We start from the raw sequence: 18,329 nt of genomic DNA, 5'->3' as shown, positions 1-18,329 counted from the left end.
CAGACTGTTCACTGTTATACACAGAAAAAAAGGAAAGACACCCCCTTCTACCACTTACCACTTTTTGCTGCTTATCTGTTTTTGTTTTTTTAATTGATATATGGTAGAAACAGCTCTGTATAAAGTATCAAGAATTAAACACATAGGAGAATACACACAAAGAACAATAAACACTTGTTACTATAGTGTGTGGAGTGGAGGGGAGTCTGGGTAGAGCACTCATTTTATATGAAATATCCTTAAATTATTTAACTTTTGCACTTGTTATTTTAAAAAATCTAATAATGAAAAATAAAGTCAAGAAATTTATCTTATGAGGGTCTCCTTTAAGACAAGTTTTCCACGGAATACTACACCTAAAAAGAAGGCATTGACTGCTTTTCAAGCCATGACAAACTCCATAAAAAAACTGAGGATCAGATGTTTAAATGAATATTATCATGTTCAACCTCTAGTTAGCAGAAATACAATCAAACCTGTAACAACATTATATTTTGTCTTGAAAGTAGCACCAATTTTTAAACTCTGATATTGGTCAGTGATATTGGTTCATGAGGGCATAGTAACCCAGCACTTTCATCCTGCTGGGGGGGGTTACAGTCATAGCCTTTTTCAAAAGCAACTTGGCAACTTTTAATAGCTTTATGACATTCATACTCTTTGACTCTGAATACAGCTTACAGATATTGCGGGGGATGGGGGAGAAAGAATAAAAGTGTGTTATCACATTAAAAAAATAATATAAAAACACAAGAAACACTACCTCCACTTCAGAGAAGTGGTTTAGTAAATTATGATGCACACAAGAATGGTATGTTATACAGTGATTAAAAAGGGTTATAAAGAGTTTAATACCTTGGGGAAAGACTTGATATGTTAATTTTAAAATGCAGCAAACAAAATTATATAGACAATATGACTAAAAAACAATAAGAAGACTATAAAGTACAATAAAATGTTAACAAGCAGTTATTTAGTTCTAAATGGTATATTTCATTTATTTCTGCTTTTTTATTTTTCTGTACTTTTCAAGTTTTTTGCAAGGAACATAAACTACTTTGGAGATGAATGGAAATATTTAAAAATAAATAGGTGGTTAATGCTGACAATTAAGTACTGTATATAGCTTAAGGTTCTTGAAACTCCCTCAGGGAGGTTTAAAATATGAGTAGTAAAATTTTCACATTAATTTTGTTTGTTTTTTTGCTGCCATTCTGGTATATTGTGTGCAATTTTAATTCTTAGAAGGAAAAGCATAACTCGTTTTGATTAAATTCACAGACATTGAGTGCTACCTCCCAAAAGAAACTCCTTTCCATGATGATTTGGATTCCTTAGTATTTTCTGACTCTTCCAAAGGCTCTACTCCATGGGATTCTTTAAAACCTTGTCCAGTTTCACCTGTTTAGAATAGATAAAAACAGTACCAAAAAAAAAAAAAAAAAACCCTGTTAATATACTATTTCTATACAGGGGGTGAGTAGAGGTAAGGACAAAAAGGCACCCTCAACTCCTCCAGGTAAACTGGGCTCTTGTGAAAGTGAAATTAGAAAGAACCAAATTATCATTTGTAATGAGCACATATTACTTGGGTAACAAGGCAACAACACAAATTTTGCTTTAAAATCAGGGTCTATAGTTGTATTCACAATGTTTTATTTTTTAAGCTGGTGGTAAGTTTATTATTTTTTTATACCTCTCTGTCTATAAAGGATATCTGAAACAAGATACTAAGGTGTGGCTTCAGAAAAACATGACAGCGTCAGCCTACCTCAAACTCTAAGACAATCACGCCCTAACCTAAAAGTCAGGTATCATCAAGGCTTGGATAAAATTTTCCTTAGGACTAACAACCTTTTTCTACCCCAAACTACCTTATGAATACACACTTTCATCAGAGACTGAGTAACTCACCTGGGGAGTGATTTCAGGAGGTATGTGGGTGAAACCTGCCATGATTCAGACCTACCCCTGTGGATATTCCCATCCCTGTTTTTAGAGATTCCATGTTTGAACATCCCTCTTCATTTTTTATTATTTCTGTATTCACCAAGCAATATTTTAATAACATTAGCTAATAATCATTGTGCATTAACTCTGAGCTAGGCTCAGTGCTAAACTATCCACATCTACTCACTTAACCTTCTCTACAACTGCGAAAGAATTTCAGATAAGAAAACTGAGGCTTAGAGAGCTTCAGTCATACAGTGGGGGGCACTTTGCACTGAGCCCATGATCTGCTTTTAAATCCCTTTTTTCTTCAGTGGTAAATGAAATGCCCACCCAAGTACTAGGGCGAAGCTGTTCTGCACACCTGATGTAACTAGTAATAATAAAGATTCATTTCCCATTGTTTTGAAAAGTCTGACCAGGTCTAGGTAATTCTGCCATATAAACTTGGACCTGCAAAGGTATCAGTCAGACTTTAGAAAACACTGTCAACTAAGGTACTACCACATAGGGAGGCCCCCTCTCAGCCTAGCTGCACTAAGCTCTCCACATTCTACAGACCTCCCCCTGGGGAGATCCCTCCCTGAGCATTTCACTATTACCAGACTCACATGTAAGTATCTCTACGTCACTGCCCTGTCCTCGGCCAGGTCACTATCATCCCTCCCCCACCTGCCATCAAGCACTACTTTGTAAAAACTGCAGCTGTCATTGTAACTTTCCAAATTAATCAATCTCTTTACTTAGAGGAAGTATTCTACCTCTTAATCTTGCAACTAAGATGACTAAAAAGCCACAGAGCATAAAATACCCACTAGTAGCCTTGAATTAGGTGAGTTTCACGTCTTTCACTCTCCCCCAATTCTCCTATTCTTTTATTGTATGCATTATTATTTATTAGTATTTATTTATTTATTTATTTATTTATTTATTTATTTATTTATTTATTATTGTATGCATTTATAGCTATCTCCCTGACGAGTATAGGTGTCTTTGGGAGCACTAAACACGGCATGGAGCTTTGAATCCTCCTAGGGTACCTAGGCTGATATTTAACATACATTAAACACTAAAAAAATACTCAACACTCAAAACATTCAAAAGTTTTTGAAATAAAAAAAGAAATATCCAGTGTGGCATGCCTTTCCATCTTTCCTTTCAGACCTTACCTATATATGCTTTTAAATCATTTTAGCAACAAGGATAAAAGGTAGAAAATTACTGTAACTAAATAATTTAATATTAACTTTCAATGTTATAATCACAGCATAGGTCTCACCATCAACAATGTGAAAATTAGGAATGATGAGCTTATCCAACTTTTTTGTCTTCATTTATACCAGAATTTATGTTAACTGCTATTACTGAAAAAAATTTTTTTGGACAACTTTACAACAGTAAACCCATTCTCAAATGGGTCATATATTATTCCAATTATGACATACATTGTAATAAAGACCTTCAAGTGCCTTCCTTTCTTTTGTATAATTTCCTTAGGATAAACCCCTAGAAAAGGGATTTATTGAGCCGAAGATTATAGCTCTTAAATACTGCTGACCTAGTTTAAACCATAACCTTTTCGGAAAATAATATGGCAATATTGATGTTTATAATTATTAAAAAACAAAATCAAAATTTCACACAATAAATTGTTACAATTTAGGGAACTGAGTTACTGGAAGAGTAAAATAAATATTCAAACTGTCATAAACCTAAGTGTAGGCTGAAGACAGAAACGTACCAATTCTTGCTGATACCTCAGCCAACATCCAAATTTGTAACAAAAACGGCAGTTTTGACATAGGAAATTTTGGAGTAAGGAATTTCATGCAATAATAAGCAATTTTAGCCAGAATTTATCTTCCTATTATAGATTAGTTTTAAAGTAATTTATAAGCAACATCCAAGTAAACAAAGGATATGATGACAGACTAAGAGTTTTCAACCACTCGAAACAGTAAGAATTGAAATTTAATTTACAATTAAATTTATCAGGTGTACTGTATTAGTGATTTTAATTCCTATGAAGAAAACCAGGCAAAAATATAAAAGGCAAAAAGGTATGTAACATAAAAATAAACCAAACCAAATTTCTATTCTTAAACTTACTTCTCTCGTGAGATGTTTCACTGATGTGTTCCGTAAGATACTCCAGCAACCCATCAAATATTTCTAGGAGATTCTTAATAGATTCTTTATCTCCTTTCACTATATTTTCTCCTGAACACAAAATAGAGTTATTAAAAAAATTTAACCAAGAAATCAAAAGCTTCATAATTTTGAAATGGATATACCATTATGAAAATATTGTTCAAGATACAAGGCTTATAAACCAACCCAGGAGAAACAATATTATAAGTATAGCTGACACCAGAACTGTGTGGGTCTACTTACACGGATTTTTTTCAATAAATATATAGTTGGCCCTCGTATCCCTGGGTTTTGCATCTGAGAATTCAACCAACTGTGATTCGAAAACAGTATTTTCTATCCATAGTTGGGAATTCACATATGCAGAGGGCTGACATGTTACACGTGGATTTTTGACTGCACAGGGATTGGCATGCTTAACCCCTCCGTTGTTCAAGGGTCTACTGTATTAAAACATCAATTTTCTAATGCCTTATTATATCTGAATTAAAAAGGGGGTAGTCTTGGATATGGTGTTTGATAATTCATTGGCATAGTCCTTTATCAAGAAGTAAAATAAATGGATTTAAGAAAACATCCTCTGTTAAGATTTATACCAAAATAACAGCTAAGCAGAACTTTTTTTGGCTGGTGGGAAAAAAAATGGCAGGAGAGAACACTTTCAGATACTGGGATCCTGTTTGTACTGAAGAAAAGAGCAATAAAGGAATATAAAACCAAAACAATCAAAAAACTTGCCGGGAAACTTTCATCAGGAATTTCTAACTTTTTCTATTTAACTCCTATACACTTCGTATAGATAATACCTTTAAAAAAAAATTAAAAACCATCCATGGCACCCTACATATAAAACCCTTTTTAATCTTACCACACCCCCAAACTCTCCATCCTCATCTCCAGCTCATCAGCTTCATGCCCAGAAGTTAATCTTTAAATGTCCGTAGCACAATACCTGGCCCATAACAGATTTTTAATAAATGTTAACTTGAAATGTTGACAAGAAATGGGTTGCTTAAAGCATGGAAACTTGACATGTTTAATGCTGCCTAAAATGGACTCCAGTCAGCATCAGGTGTGGATGAACTTAACTCTTGAGACATTCGGTTGTCCTTGGGGAGATCATGCCTCGCTTTCTTGTGAGTTCAAGCCCATATCAAAGAGGCAGGGTGGAAATTTGATATTTGAAAGAATCTAACCGTTTATAACTTCAGTTATGATGCAAAACAAACCTAAACCAGAAATTGGATGTTTTATAATACTAGTAAAAACAATGTTTGACAGGTGTTTTTCTGTTTAAAACAAACAGAAATCTTGTTTTTAAGCCTTATGTTTTTCTGCTTAAGATACACAAGTATACCCCAGGGGTATACTCAGGACTTCGTAGTTTCCAGGATGGGGAGCATACTCTGCCAACCCAGCAACTTAGACTGCCTGCCAGAATGCAGTGCTTCATAGTGGAGGAGAAACTGCTTTACACAACACAGGAGTAAAAAGGCTGCTCTGCAGGCTACTGGAGAAGGTAAGCAGTTTGTAACTTTAAATGGATGGGTGTGAGTTGTCAGGAGAAGCTCTACTGTAAAAAGTTCTGTAAGTGGACACTACCTTGCCATATAGTATGTTTTAAAAGCACGAATACCAGAAATTGCCCTACTCCGGTAATAAAACAATTCTAAATTGCAAAAGAACAGGGAAACCCCACGATTACCCCTCAAAATGAATCATCTCCAAAATAATTTACTACATTTACTCTCCCCAAACTGTACTCAAAAACTTAAGACAGTATTTTTGCAAAAATTTGTTCTTGTCGGTATCAAATTAAGAGATGTAAATAACCTATCCTGATTAATATTTATCTCCTTTAAAGAATAAACCAACAGTATAAACCCTCTTTTAGTGATTTTAGTTTCAAGTTCCCAAGATTCCTTCTGTTCGTTAGCTGGAAATAATTTATTATGGAAAAAGGTTCAAAAAATAATTTATAGTTTTATTTATATTGAATAGGTAATCACAATTCAAAATTTAAAAATTACAAAAGGTATATAATGAAGTCTCATCCCACCCTTGTCCTGCAGCCCTTTACTTCCTCTTACTGGAGGCAACCAGTATTACAGGTTTCTCATATATGCTTCTAGAGAGTCCTTCTACATGAAATCTATTGCATAAATATTCTCCCCGCCTTTGCTTTTACAAATAGTAGCATACTCTGCATATTATCATTGTAATTGCACCTCATTTTTCTCACACAATATATAATGGTGATTGTCCCACTAATATGGAACATTGTACATAAAAAGCATGATCAATCATCTTTTACAGTTGCAGAGTAGTTCCCTGTGTGGAGTTACCATAATTTATTTAACCTGTCATCATGAATGGACATTTAGATGTTTCTAATGTTTAGCTACTACAAACAAGTAGCATGCTAGCTTTAAAATAACAAAACAACAACAAAAACATACCTCAAACTACCAGCTCTAGGACTCTGACCGAGATCCATCATAAACTCAATGTCTGACTCTCCCGGGAAAGCTCTCAAGGATGGCTGCCTTAACTATATATACTCAATCGATTGTCTTGGCTCAGTCTTGCCATTTGGTCTATTTCACAAGCTTATTCATTTGGCTAATTAAATAATGTCCTGGGTTCTGTCTAAAAAGTTATTTTAGTAAAATGCAAAATTATCTGGAGGTTAAGTATATACCAACCTGTTATGTGAGACAAGCTGACCTGCAGGTAATCCAAGGCCAGTGAATCGATTACTGCTTGTACATTGTGAGCTTCGTCCTCTTGACTCCTGGGAATAGCTATGAGGTCTGTGGAAGAAAAGCTACTTAATTTTGCATCTGTGAGGGTCCAGGTTTTCATCTATCTGTCTCAGACCAGGCTCTTGAGTAAGTTCAACTGCTACAAAGTAAGCTCTGCCCAAATAGAACAGTTTTTATAAAGTACAGATTAATAGAGCCTGAATTCCACACAGAATCTTTATTGGTTGCATATTTATTGATTGAATATGGTTGAATAAACTTATGAACATGCTCTACATTAAGTAGTACACTAAAGAAGATAAGGAAGTCCCTAAATTCGGGGCAGCCGGATGGCTCAGTTGGTTAGAGAGAGAGCTCTCCTCTCAACAAGGTTGCCAGTTCAATTCCCACAAGGTGGGCTGTGCCCCCTGCAACTAAAGATTGAAAACGGCAACTGGACTTGGAGCTGAGCTGCGCCCTCCACAACTAGACTGAAGGACAACGACTTGTAGTTGATGGGCCCTGGAGAAACACACTGTCCCCCAATATTCCCCAATTAAAAAAAATCTCTAAATTCAAGATGATTATACGAGTGTAAGGGTGGCAATTACTAACCTATAACCATGGGCTGCTTTCCATGAGAAAAAAAAAACAACAGGTGTGAAATGAGGGTTACTGTATGTCCTTTTAAAGGGCCCTATTAAGAATTATTAGCACAGAAGTTTAAAAGATCAGTATAGACCTGAGTGCAGAAGGATTTTTTAATATCAACTTAAATTTGGAGTTCCTCCTCTGGTGTTGAGAAGGTGAATGTTTTTTGGGAAGGATGAAAATGTATTTTAAAAGATTGGCCTAATAAGTACTCGTATATGCCTCTGAATGCTAGAGGGTTGAGACTAGCATCAAAGATACCAGCTAGAGGCTATTCCATTATTCCAGGAAGTGAGGAGGGACTCATGGTAACAGTGGAAAAGAAAGACTACGTAGAGCTTATTTTAGTACATTTCTTATATGAAGAAATGAAAGCAGAGAAATCTATGGATAAGGACTCTAAGATGTTTAACCAGGGATACAGTACAGACATCAATTCTAATCTATAATATTGGTTAAGCAACAGGGTTGCACAAGTTCCCAAGTTCCACTCAATTTTAGAACCTTTAGTCACAGAAAACGTGTGACTTTCACAAGGCATTAAACATAATTAAACAGTGACAACCAAGACCAGTCAAACTGATTTGACCAAGGTGGTTACTATGGGTGGGTCTCATAAAGTATTCATGAAGGTAATGAATGCAATAATTAGAAATAAAATGCAGACAAAGAGAAAACTCAAGATTTTATAAATACCATAGGATCTCACTTAAAGGCACTAGAAACTTCTGGGGTAAGATATAGACATTATTACTCCCACTTTTTAGCACCCTTACCTGGTACCTTTTCTCCCAAAATGGATTGATAAAAAGCAATAAAGACATTAGCATCACAATCTTCTAGTTCATGTATCCTCAGGTGTATGTGACATTTCAAAAGAAGGTTATTGGCAATGGCTACCCACTCTGTTGGGAGAGAAGGGGAAAAGGTCAGCCTTAAATAGCACTAGAAAAAGCCATAATCTGAAAAAAAAAAAAAAACCCTCACAAAAACACATTGAATTCTGTAGAAGATAAGGAATTTGACTTTTATAGAATTTCAAAGACCCTCCTAGGCATGATTTTTGAAAAGATGTATCTAATTACTTGGGATGACTTCCAGACTGCTATAATTTCAATGCAGTCAAAAATGTAATACAAATCTACTTTTGACTGTTGCAACCTAAAATCTCAAGTTATTTACTGTGGTTCTTATTTTACAAGCCATAGGTAGGTGTTTTTATTTATAATATAGTTACAGGCAAGTGAGAACATTGTGTCCCAAACAAGATAATCTGAGGCTACTAGAAACTACTAATGGATGTTGCTTCAAATTCCCAATAGCATTAGTCATGTTTTTACCCAATTATCTTATGCAAACAATTTCTCTGGTGTCCAAATAGGTGGTGATTAACTTAGGCTGCTAAGAACTGGAGTAATGACACCAACACCACTGCACTTGTTAGTTTTTTTTGTATTTGACTATATGGGAGGAAATATGGAAAATATATTTAAAAGTCCCTAAATTCAGAATTAGCACATCACCGATACCGTGTAAGTTTCCTGTGTACGACCCACCCCACCCCCAGATATTGTTGGAATTAGAAAAGTTATTTCAAGGGTTTCCCGACCGAAGGTAATTTAGAAAACTTGAAACGTTTGTTCCCTGAAATGATTGTTGATTAAAGGGAAAGTTCCTTTATTCTGCATTCGATTGTCTTCAGTATGTTCTAGAAATGTGTGACCGTGTGTTCAAGGCACATTGTCTCCCTCTTCCCAGAAAACAATGTACGTGTGTGTCTCCTAAAGACACATCGTCTCCCTCTGCCCGACACCCATTTCTCACAGCTGACCAAACCGTGACAACTAATCTGAACGCTGTTCTGGAGAAAGGGATGAAAGCGTCCTAGACAACCAATCAATTCGCTTTTCAAAAGCGATGCGAGGCAAAGCCGGCAGCTCCAGAGGGCACTGAAGAGAAAAACCCACTATTTCTCTTCGGTAGGGGCATCAACAGACCTAAAGAGTGCCATTCCTCCAAAGTTCAATACAGACTCCGGTACTCCCTCAGTCCCCACAATGCAAGAGGCAAGAGCACTAGACACCCCAGAGAAACACGAGTCCGGGGAGCAAGCCTTTTGACTGCCCTTTTTTGCAGCCAGGCTGCAAGCATACTACAGGTCTCGCCACAGGGACCTTCTCTCCCCGACCCCCAAAATCGCGCTCGACGGCTTCCAAGCGGGCAGAGAACTGGGCTAAGAGACACCCCAGATAACCTGCTAACTACGACGGAGTGTCTGTCCCGAGCCCCGCTGGCAGCCCAGACCTAGCTGAAGCCGGCCTGAAGTCTCAAGCTGTAACAGGCAGGGGCGTTCGGCGACTTGGACCGCCGTAGTCCACACACACCGGGATTCCGGGTTGAGACTCACCAGCCTCTGAGCTGGCCATGTCGCGGAAGCAGGTCGCCGCCCGACTCCCAGCTGGGCGCGCGGGGGACGGTGTCCTGAAAGGGACGCCACAAGCGGATACAGCGCTGAGAGGAAGGGGAACGCCAGGAAAGTGCAGGGAAGGAGGAGTGAAAGAGGGAAGGGCGTTAAAACGGCTTCTCGCTACTGATTGGTCGTCAGAGGAGCACTTCCTTTCGCAACACGCGCCGAGGCGGCGGTTTGGAGGCTCTAGATACCATTCTCCTCCCGAAAGATCGCGCTCAGCGACTCTCAGGTGCGTGGGTTTGACAGTGCGGGTCACGCAGCAGCCGGGGCCGGTCTCCCGGCGGCATTAGCGCGGCATTAGCGCGGCATTTCCGGTGAGCTTTTCGTTTTGTATTCCTCCGCGGACGCCAACTGAGGAAGTAGTGCGGCCCGCTCACCCGGTGGGCGGGGCCAGCCACGTGACAATGTCAGGGGCCGCCTTCCTGTCGCTTAGGTTCTGGGCGTGAGCGCTGTTTGGAGACGTAAACAACTCCAAGTGGATTGAGTGTGTTACCCTGTGCTGGCCATTTTATAGCCTGTGCTGGACCTCAAAAGGGCGGGGTAGCTTCCTTGAGGTGTGGAGAGACGAGAAAAAGGTGAAGTCGAGAGAGTGTAGGCTGAGGCATTCCGGTGGTGAGTGAGCCCAGCCACGGAAAGGGCAAAAAACGGGCGACTCTAAGGGAGGGACAGTGGGGGAGGGGAGAGGACATGGCGGATTCCGGAACGTTTGCGGGCGTTGCGGCCTCTGCGCAGGGGCGGGGTGATTAGGTCATAGAGCGGCTCCCAGCATTCTCTGCGGCGGAGGAGGCGGTCCAGCCTATAAAACCGGCTGCCGGGACGCGGCCGGCACCTCATTCATTTCCATCGGTCTCTTGCGGAGTAGCTCCGGCTCCTGTCATCGCCGTCCTTCCGCCGCTGCCGCCCCCGCAAGGCTTTGCTTGTCGAAGCCACCTCCACAGCGACTCGTCGCACCAGATTCTCTCCACTTCGTTCCCCGCCAACCGCAATCATTGACGCCATGTCGGGCTATTCGAGTGACCGAGACCGCGGTCGGGATCGAGGGTGAGTGGGGGAACTGACCTGTCAGGCCCGCGGGTGGGGGATGGGAGGCCAGGGAAAACAACGAGGGGTGGGCAGCGATGGGAACTTGGCTCTTTCGGCTCTATTTGGGGCCGCCTCCAGGGAAAGTTTGCGCCATTTTGCTATTTGTCCAAAACTGACTGAAAGGTTTTTCTACAAACGGCCCTCAGTCTCGCTTTTTGTTTGGGAGCGTCGGGGCTTCGTCGATTTAGTGGTTGTGGCGAGAATTGAGCGTGTTGCGAGGGGAGGAAAGCGCGACGCTTCGAGGAGAACGAAGTCGTCGCTGTGGAGTGCAGCCTTTTGGGAGGTGTTTTCGGGTTCTCCGGGGGTTTTTTGGGAGCCGAGAGGGCCGCTTCGAAAGCCCTGGATGCGGCGGGGTCAGGAGGGTGGCGGGCGCCACGGTAATGAGCCATGTGGCTGAGCCGTCGGTACAAAATGCCGGCGTCGGACATGGCGCCGGCGCCTTTGTTACCCCGCCCGGCGGAGGAGCTCAAAATGGCAGCGTCGAGAAAATGTGGCGCAGAGAGAAATGCGAGACAAAGGGGGAAGCGCCGCCCCAGCGGGAACGCCGCCCGGCCGACTCCGCCCGGGCCGGGACTCCTCCCCTGGTCGTCGCCAGCTCCTCCTCCTCCTTTTTCTGGCGTTATATAATTTTGTTACCTTGCTCGGAAGCCGTTCCGCGGTTCCGCCCTAGTCGATGGGCTTGTGTAAGTGTCGCCGAGACCACCCCTCCTCCTCGTTCTGCTTTCGTCGCCCGTGCTGTCCCGTTATCCATTGAAACCAAAGACCCTTTGCTTGGAAACAGCTGGTAAATAACATCGCTGTTAACAAGCTCCTCCCTTCTCGTATTGTCCTTCTCTCAGACACTTAATTCCTAAGCGCGTGGGAAAGACCGGTAGCCGCAAGCTGTTGTCTGTCCTTGTAATCTGAGCTTCTGGTGTTTGGGCAGCCAGTTTCCGACCTGATAAATCCTGGGCTGCTTTTTTGGCTTTAATAGCGTGTACTTGGGACAACGGGGAAAGGAGAGGGTGCTAATTGTGGTTTGGAGAGAATGATCACTAAGGACAGCGGAAGATCTTACCCCTCCAGAAGTCTTTCATCCATCTTTATTTAGAGTGTGCCGAGGAATAGTACGTTAGAGTGTATATGAACTGCTACAGGGAGGTTAGAAAATGTAACTTTCTTTTTTTTAATTGCAGGTTTGGTGCACCTCGATTTGGAGGAAGTAGGGCAGGGCCCCTATCAGGAAAGAAGTTTGGAAACCCTGGGGAGAAATTAGTTAAAAAGAAGTGGAATCTTGATGAGCTGCCAAAATTTGAGAAGAATTTTTATCAAGAACACCCTGATTTGGCTAGGCGCACAGCGGTGAGTAATTTCATGTGGCTTCATCAGGTTTAACTTAGTGACTTAACAGTAAGTCAAAATCCGCCCAGAAATGTGTTGGCAAATGACCAAGTTGTGGGAAATCATGCTTTTTTATTAGTTGGGGAAGAGGTGTTACTTTTGGAAAGAAATGGCTCTGAATTTTTCTACTTAGCATGGCAGAGTATAACACAATAGATACTTTTCTGCGTAGGGTTTTCATCACATGGATCCAGATTAAAATGGCTATGTTAAAGTACCTAATCAATTATAAGATTAGGGGCTTATTGTTTGCGTGTTTAGTTGGAAGAGTTTGTCATAAGATTTAGCAGATTATTATTTGTTTTGTAGCAAGAGGTAGAGACATACAGAAGAAGCAAGGAAGTTACAGTTAGAGGTCACAACTGCCCAAAGCCAGTTCTGAATTTTTATGAAGCAAACTTTCCTGGTAAGTACTAGTTTTGAGTTTTGTCCTTTTTCAAAAATTCCGTTTTCTTGGCCTTACTGATTTTTTCTAAACGTGTGTTGATAATTATAGCAAACGTCATGGATGTGATCGCCAGACAGAACTTTACTGAACCCACTGCTATTCAAGCTCAGGGATGGCCAGTTGCTCTAAGTGGATTGGACATGGTTGGAGTGGCACAGACTGGATCTGGGAAAACATTGTCTGTAAGTTTGGAAGAACTTTGGAGATCCTGTGATATGTGCTAGAGGAATTGGGTTAGAAGTAAAAAGAAACCAGAAATATTTTAATGTAACTTCTGCTGTTTCTTCCCCTTTAAATAGTATTTGCTGCCTGCCATTGTCCACATCAATCATCAGCCATTCCTAGAGAGAGGAGATGGGCCTATTGTAAGTATATATATATATATATACTTTTTTTCTTTCAATTTTTTGTCCATACATGTAATGTAGAGATTTTTAAAACATACAGCAAAAGATAAAACTTGTGGTGGTTTTACATAGACATTATCTTACCCTATTTAGTTAGAGATTGTCTGCCCGAAGAGCAGTAAATCAGTAATTTACCCAGGATTCTGCTGAAAGATGTTTTTCACTTTCTGTTCCTCTTTTAGTGCTTGGTGCTGGCACCAACTCGGGAACTGGCCCAGCAGGTGCAGCAAGTAGCTGCTGAATATTGTAGAGCATGTCGGTTGAAGTCTACTTGCATCTATGGCGGTGCTCCCAAGGGACCACAGATACGTGATTTGGAGAGAGGTATATAACAAAAAAAGATTGTCACTGATGATGCTAAAAAGTTCTAGATGTCATAGTTAACGTTTCTGTGTTTAATTGAAGGTGTGGAAATCTGTATTGCAACACCTGGAAGACTGATTGACTTTTTAGAGTGTGGGAAAACAAATCTGAGAAGAACCACTTACCTTGTCCTTGATGAAGCAGATAGAATGCTTGATATGGGCTTCGAACCCCAAATAAGGAAGATTGTGGATCAGATAAGAGTAAGTACTCTAAAATATATTATTTCTTTAAACTTACATCTGAATTTATTCTTCAAATGCAAACCTTTAATCCAAATTTTTTTAGCCTGACAGGCAAACTCTAATGTGGAGTGCGACTTGGCCAAAAGAAGTAAGACAGCTTGCTGAAGATTTCCTGAAAGACTATATTCATATAAACATTGGTGCACTAGAACTGAGTGCAAACCACAATATTCTTCAGATTGTGGATGTCTGTCATGATGTTGAAAAGGATGAAAAGTAAGTAATATAAATCTTAAAACAATTTATATTATAAAAACAATTGCTATATAAGATAAATTCTTGTTTCATATGTTATCTTAAAAGTGACTTTTAGTGGGGTGGAATTTGAATTGTCATTTAAAATTAGCCTGTCGATCCTGAAAGTTCCTGCTTCCTTAATTCAGATAATTACTTATCACCATATTTATAGCATTCCTATAGGAAAAAAAATCATATCATATTGTGTGGCTTATTTAAGGGTTAAAGATAGAATTGCTTGATTAGTGGGCCAGCAGGTGTTTCTGATTTGTGGCCGTGTACCTTGACCATACATGTGTGATTGTACCATGGACTTTTATTCAAGTTTACAATTTTTTTCCCCTTCAAGACTTATTCGTCTAATGGAAGAGATCATGAGTGAGAAGGAGAATAAAACCATTGTTTTTGTTGAAACCAAAAGAAGATGTGATGAACTTACTAGAAAAATGAGGCGAGACGGGTATGTAGGCTTTCTCCATTGAAGCAGGTGTATTAATTAGAGTTGACTTTAGAGGAGAAGGCAAACTTAGATCAGATCAGGAGTGATGGATTTGAATTTCGTGGATGGGAATCATGTAGTATAGGTAGAATTGTATTAACATTTCAGGTGAAATTAGAGGGATCTGTGACCAAAAAGTTCAGTGCTAGACTAAAACCTATCGGGTTTTAAATAAGCATCTTATTGTTACAACTTTTCTTTAATTTAGGTGGCCTGCCATGGGTATCCATGGTGACAAGAGTCAACAGGAACGTGACTGGGTTCTAAATGGCAAGTATTTCAAATGAGGGTTACTCCCCCCCGACCCCTTCAAAACCTACAATTTTGGTCAGATTAGTGATTGTATGTTGTCTTTTGCAGAATTCAAACATGGAAAAGCTCCTATTCTGATTGCTACAGATGTGGCTTCCAGAGGGCTAGGTTAGTACAAACTCGAATTCGTGGCTTGGTTTTCCAGAAGATCTCCATATGATTTTTAAAGAAAGTTTATTGCTTTCTTTAACCTGCATTTTTTCTAAGTTTTTTTCATATAAAGGTGCAGTCTTTGTGGCAAGGCCTAGGCATGACAATCGGAGGACTCGAGGGGGATGGAGGACTAGTGATCGGCTGGCTCCTTCCAGTCGATTAGAGAGGTGAAAAGCTGAAAGTGTGCCAGTAATCTTCAAAAGGCAGAACATACCACCTCTGCCCCGTAAACTGTTCTCTCCGAGGGGGAAAAAATGCAAGTTACCCTCACAGTTCACTGCCGTGGTATTTCTTCTGTCCCATGCTTTGCATGACTGCCATGGTACAGCATTGTTTTAAACTGTTTACTGTGATCTGTGGGTCTTTGAGTTTCAGTGAGTTTGCTGAAATGTCGAAGAAATATTTCCAAACATCAATGTTCAATGAAATTTTTGTTCAAGTTTGAAATGGAGAGAGCAGCTTTAAAAGGTACTAAGCCTTTTACAAATTGGTGAGTACTGGCACATAAGCTCTAGAGCAGGAGCAACTTCTCACACTTAGTCAGTGGGAAAAGCAAGCAATGCTTTGAAAGTTCCTCCCTCACCTACACAGTAGTCGTCATGTCGAGACCTGCCAGAGAGAGACACATTCTCAAGTGAATCCTGGCTTCTTGGAAGCGCTTGCCTAGACGAGACACAGTGCATAAAAACAACTTTTGGGGGACAGGTATGTTTTTCTTGCAGCTGCGGTTGTAAGGTCTTGGCAAGACAAGCAGTGTGGCCAGAATTTTGAACTTCTGATGAGTGTGTAATGGCAAAGGACCATGTACATTTTTGTTTAAAGGTCCTCAAAATGAGCACATGAAGAAGTTGCTGTGAACCTTTAAGTGGCCCTACTGCACAGAAGCATTCAGATGTCACTTGATGATCTTATAAGGGGACTTGCTGATTTGGGAATGTTAGGGACTACAAGTCCTTTTGACAGATTCTACGGGTGGGTAATGGCATACAAATGACTATTTTTGTTTTTTTTTTTCTCTCAACCTCAATGGTATTCCTACAGGGAATGGATAACCATTTTAACTGTATTTTTTGCAGCCCATACCTTCTTGGGAATACAATTGTCTAACTTTTTATTTTTGGTCTGGCTGTTGTGGTGTGCAAAACTCCGTACATTGTTATTTTGCCACACTGCAACACCTTACAGATGTGGAAGATGTGAAATTTGTCATCAATTATGACTACCCTAACTCCTCAGAGGATTATATTCATCGAATTGGAAGAACTGCTCGCAGTACCAAAACAGGCACAGCATACACTTTCTTTACACCTAATAACATAAAGCAAGTGAGCGACCTTATCTCTGTGCTTCGGGAAGCTAATCAAGCAATTAATCCCAAGTTGCTTCAGTTGGTTGAAGACAGGGGTTCAGGTAAGACCAATCTTCAATAAGAAATGTTGGTGGTTTGGGGTCACATAATTGTCTACAAACCCATTTAAATGGGATTGGCAGGTGAGTAAATTCTTCAATGTGAAACTGACTTCGAGAAAATTTCACGCATATAGTGAATAAAAGCTATCTGATTAAATTAATAATGATTTGTGTCAGAAATAATCGGTTTACAATTTTTCTTGACAGGTCGTTCCAGGGGTAGAGGAGGCATGAAGGATGACCGTCGAGACAGATACTCTGCAGGCAAACGGGGTGGATTTAATACCTTTAGAGATAGGGAAAATTATGACAGAGGTTACTCTAGTCTGCTTAAGAGAGATTTTGGGGCAAAAACCCAGAATGGTGTTTACACTGCTGCAAATTACACCAATGGGAGCTTTGGAAGTAATTTTGTGTCCGCTGGTATACAGACCAGTTTTAGGACTGGTAATCCAACAGGGACTTACCAGAATGGTTATGATAGCACTCAGCAATATGGAAGTAACGTTCCAAATATGCACAATGGTATGAACCAACAGGCATATGCATATCCTGCTACTGCAGCTGCGCCTATGATTGGTTATCCTATGCCAACAGGATATTCTCAATAAGACTTTAGAAGTATATGTAAATGTCTGTTTTTCATAATTGCTCTTTATATTGTGTGTTATCAGACAAGATAGTTATTTAAGAAACATGGGAAATGCAGAAATGACTGCAGTGCAGCAGTAATTATGGTGCACTTTTTCGCTATTTAAGTTGGATATTTCTCTACATTCCTGAAACAATTTTTAGGTTTTTTTTGTACTAGAAAATGCAGGCAGTGTTTTCACAAAAGTAAATGTACAGTGATTTGAAATACAATAAATGAAGGCAATGCATGGCCTTCCAATAAAAAATATTTGAAGACTGAATTAAGTGGAAATTGTACTTTATTTTACATATACAATGTCATGTAAAAGTTTGCTTAGATTTTTTTTAATCAAAAACTAAATTGCTCCTTTCCATAATTTAGTTTTGGTAAGTGGGGAGATCAGAAGGCCGTTCTTTCTTAAAGTGCTCTCTATTCTTATTGCAAGAATTAAATGAGATTGATTTAGGTAAACTTATAATTCTAGGCTAAATTGCATAAAGGCTTTCTGTCAGTACCTCCCAATCAGGTGAGTTATTTAATAGTCAATTAGCAGAGTGGTAAAATGAGATATTAAAGTAGATGTGAAGCAATCAACTATAGCCCCACCTTCTATTGGTTAGTGTGAGAACAACATGGGTGACTGTTCCCTTTTGCAAAATTTGTCATTTGAAAAGCTCCAAATAACTTTTTCAAAAGATGACATTCATGCTCTTCGCTGTATTGCGAATTACTAGAATGCTGAACAAAGCTAAGACTTTACACCTTTTAAGATAAGGTTGGCAAGAGCTAAGTTTTGAATTTTTCAGTGTCCAGGTTAACAAATTACAGGCTTCCAGGGGCTCTTAATTATAGTCACACTGGGAGTCATTGAATGTCTTTCTAATAACCCAGGGAACTCAAGAGGACTCCAAACTGTAAGGTCTATTCATATTTAAACGAACACAAAAAAATCCTTGTCAAAATTAATGGTTAACCAAGAGGAAGCAACATAACCAAAAACGTGACCATAGTACAAGTCTTGTTAGGATCAACATGGGTTCTAGAAAGATCCAGGGAGTAACCGTATTTAATTCCAGCTCACCAACCTAATATTTGATTTCACTAATGGCTAGAAGTTAGGTCTTGAAATGTCTTCCCAGAGAATCTGGTATATATGTTCTTGCCAGGAGACGAGAGTTCTTCATGAGACTTC

General features: G+C 39.7%; 2 protein-coding genes across 13 annotated transcripts in view; one reads left to right on the top strand and one right to left on the bottom strand.

The window, feature by feature from the left end:
• Positions 1–10,279, bottom strand: part of CEP95 (centrosomal protein 95) — a 36,785-nt gene extending 26,506 nt beyond the window's left edge. Inside the window, exons 1-5 of one of the 3 annotated variants that reach the window (XM_081027167.1) lie at positions 9,904–10,279; positions 8,273–8,401; positions 6,807–6,914; positions 4,060–4,170; positions 1,296–1,401 (exon numbers count right to left, since the gene is read on the bottom strand). In XM_081027167.1, coding sequence (XP_080883293.1) covers positions 1,296–1,401; positions 4,060–4,170; positions 6,807–6,914; positions 8,273–8,401; positions 9,904–9,922 — 473 coding nt within the window. In that variant the 5' untranslated portion in view covers positions 9,923–10,279. The remainder of the gene's footprint in view (positions 1–1,295; positions 1,402–4,059; positions 4,171–6,806; positions 6,915–8,272; positions 8,402–9,903) is intronic. The other 2 variants (XM_081027168.1, XM_081027166.1) reach the window with 2 other exon arrangements.
• On the top strand, positions 10,027–17,417 carry DDX5 (DEAD-box helicase 5). Of its 10 annotated transcripts, none has more exons than XR_013991832.1 (15): positions 10,349–10,578; positions 10,829–11,007; positions 12,225–12,390; positions 12,739–12,835; positions 12,926–13,059; positions 13,177–13,242; positions 13,467–13,608; positions 13,690–13,850; positions 13,936–14,108; positions 14,479–14,589; positions 14,837–14,898; positions 14,989–15,798; positions 15,916–16,065; positions 16,170–16,503; positions 16,711–17,417. XR_013991832.1 is itself a non-coding variant. In XM_081027171.1 (14 exons), the coding sequence occupies exons 2-14, from the start codon at positions 10,964–10,966 to the stop codon at positions 17,112–17,114; spliced, it is 1,845 nt and encodes a 614-aa protein (XP_080883297.1). In that variant the 5' UTR covers positions 10,027–10,195; positions 10,829–10,963; the 3' UTR covers positions 17,115–17,417. The 10 variants fall into 10 exon arrangements, 3 of the variants coding, with proteins under 3 accessions (XP_080883297.1, XP_080883296.1, XP_080883295.1); XR_013991834.1 differs by lacking the exon at positions 10,349–10,578 and having other exon boundaries at positions 10,741–11,007; positions 14,989–15,561; positions 15,685–15,798; XM_081027171.1 differs by lacking the exons at positions 10,349–10,578; positions 15,916–16,065 and adding an exon at positions 10,027–10,195 and having other exon boundaries at positions 14,989–15,048; positions 16,279–16,503.
• The last annotated feature ends 912 nt before the right edge of the window (positions 17,418–18,329 follow it).

Source organism: Rhinolophus hipposideros (genome assembly GCF_964194185.1).
Source record: "Rhinolophus hipposideros genome assembly, chromosome: 20".
Classification (NCBI taxonomy): Eukaryota; Metazoa; Chordata; class Mammalia; order Chiroptera; family Rhinolophidae; genus Rhinolophus; species Rhinolophus hipposideros.
Note: the sequence above shows the minus strand (reverse complement) of the source record. Positions and strands in the feature narration are given on the sequence as shown.

What these genes read in the sequence shown, in the direction of transcription:
- DDX5 (XM_081027171.1), top strand. Translation starts at nt 10,964, where the DNA reads ATGTCGGGCTATTCGAGTGACCGAGACCGCGGTCGGGATCGAGG. An exon ending in GACCGCGGTCGGGATCGAGG is followed by an intron (nt 11,008 to 12,224) that starts GTGAGTGGGGGA and finishes TTTTAATTGCAG; the next exon opens with GTTTGGTGCACCTCGATTTG. An exon ending in AGAGAGGAGATGGGCCTATT is followed by an intron (nt 13,243 to 13,466) that starts GTAAGTATATAT and finishes TTCCTCTTTTAG; the next exon opens with TGCTTGGTGCTGGCACCAAC.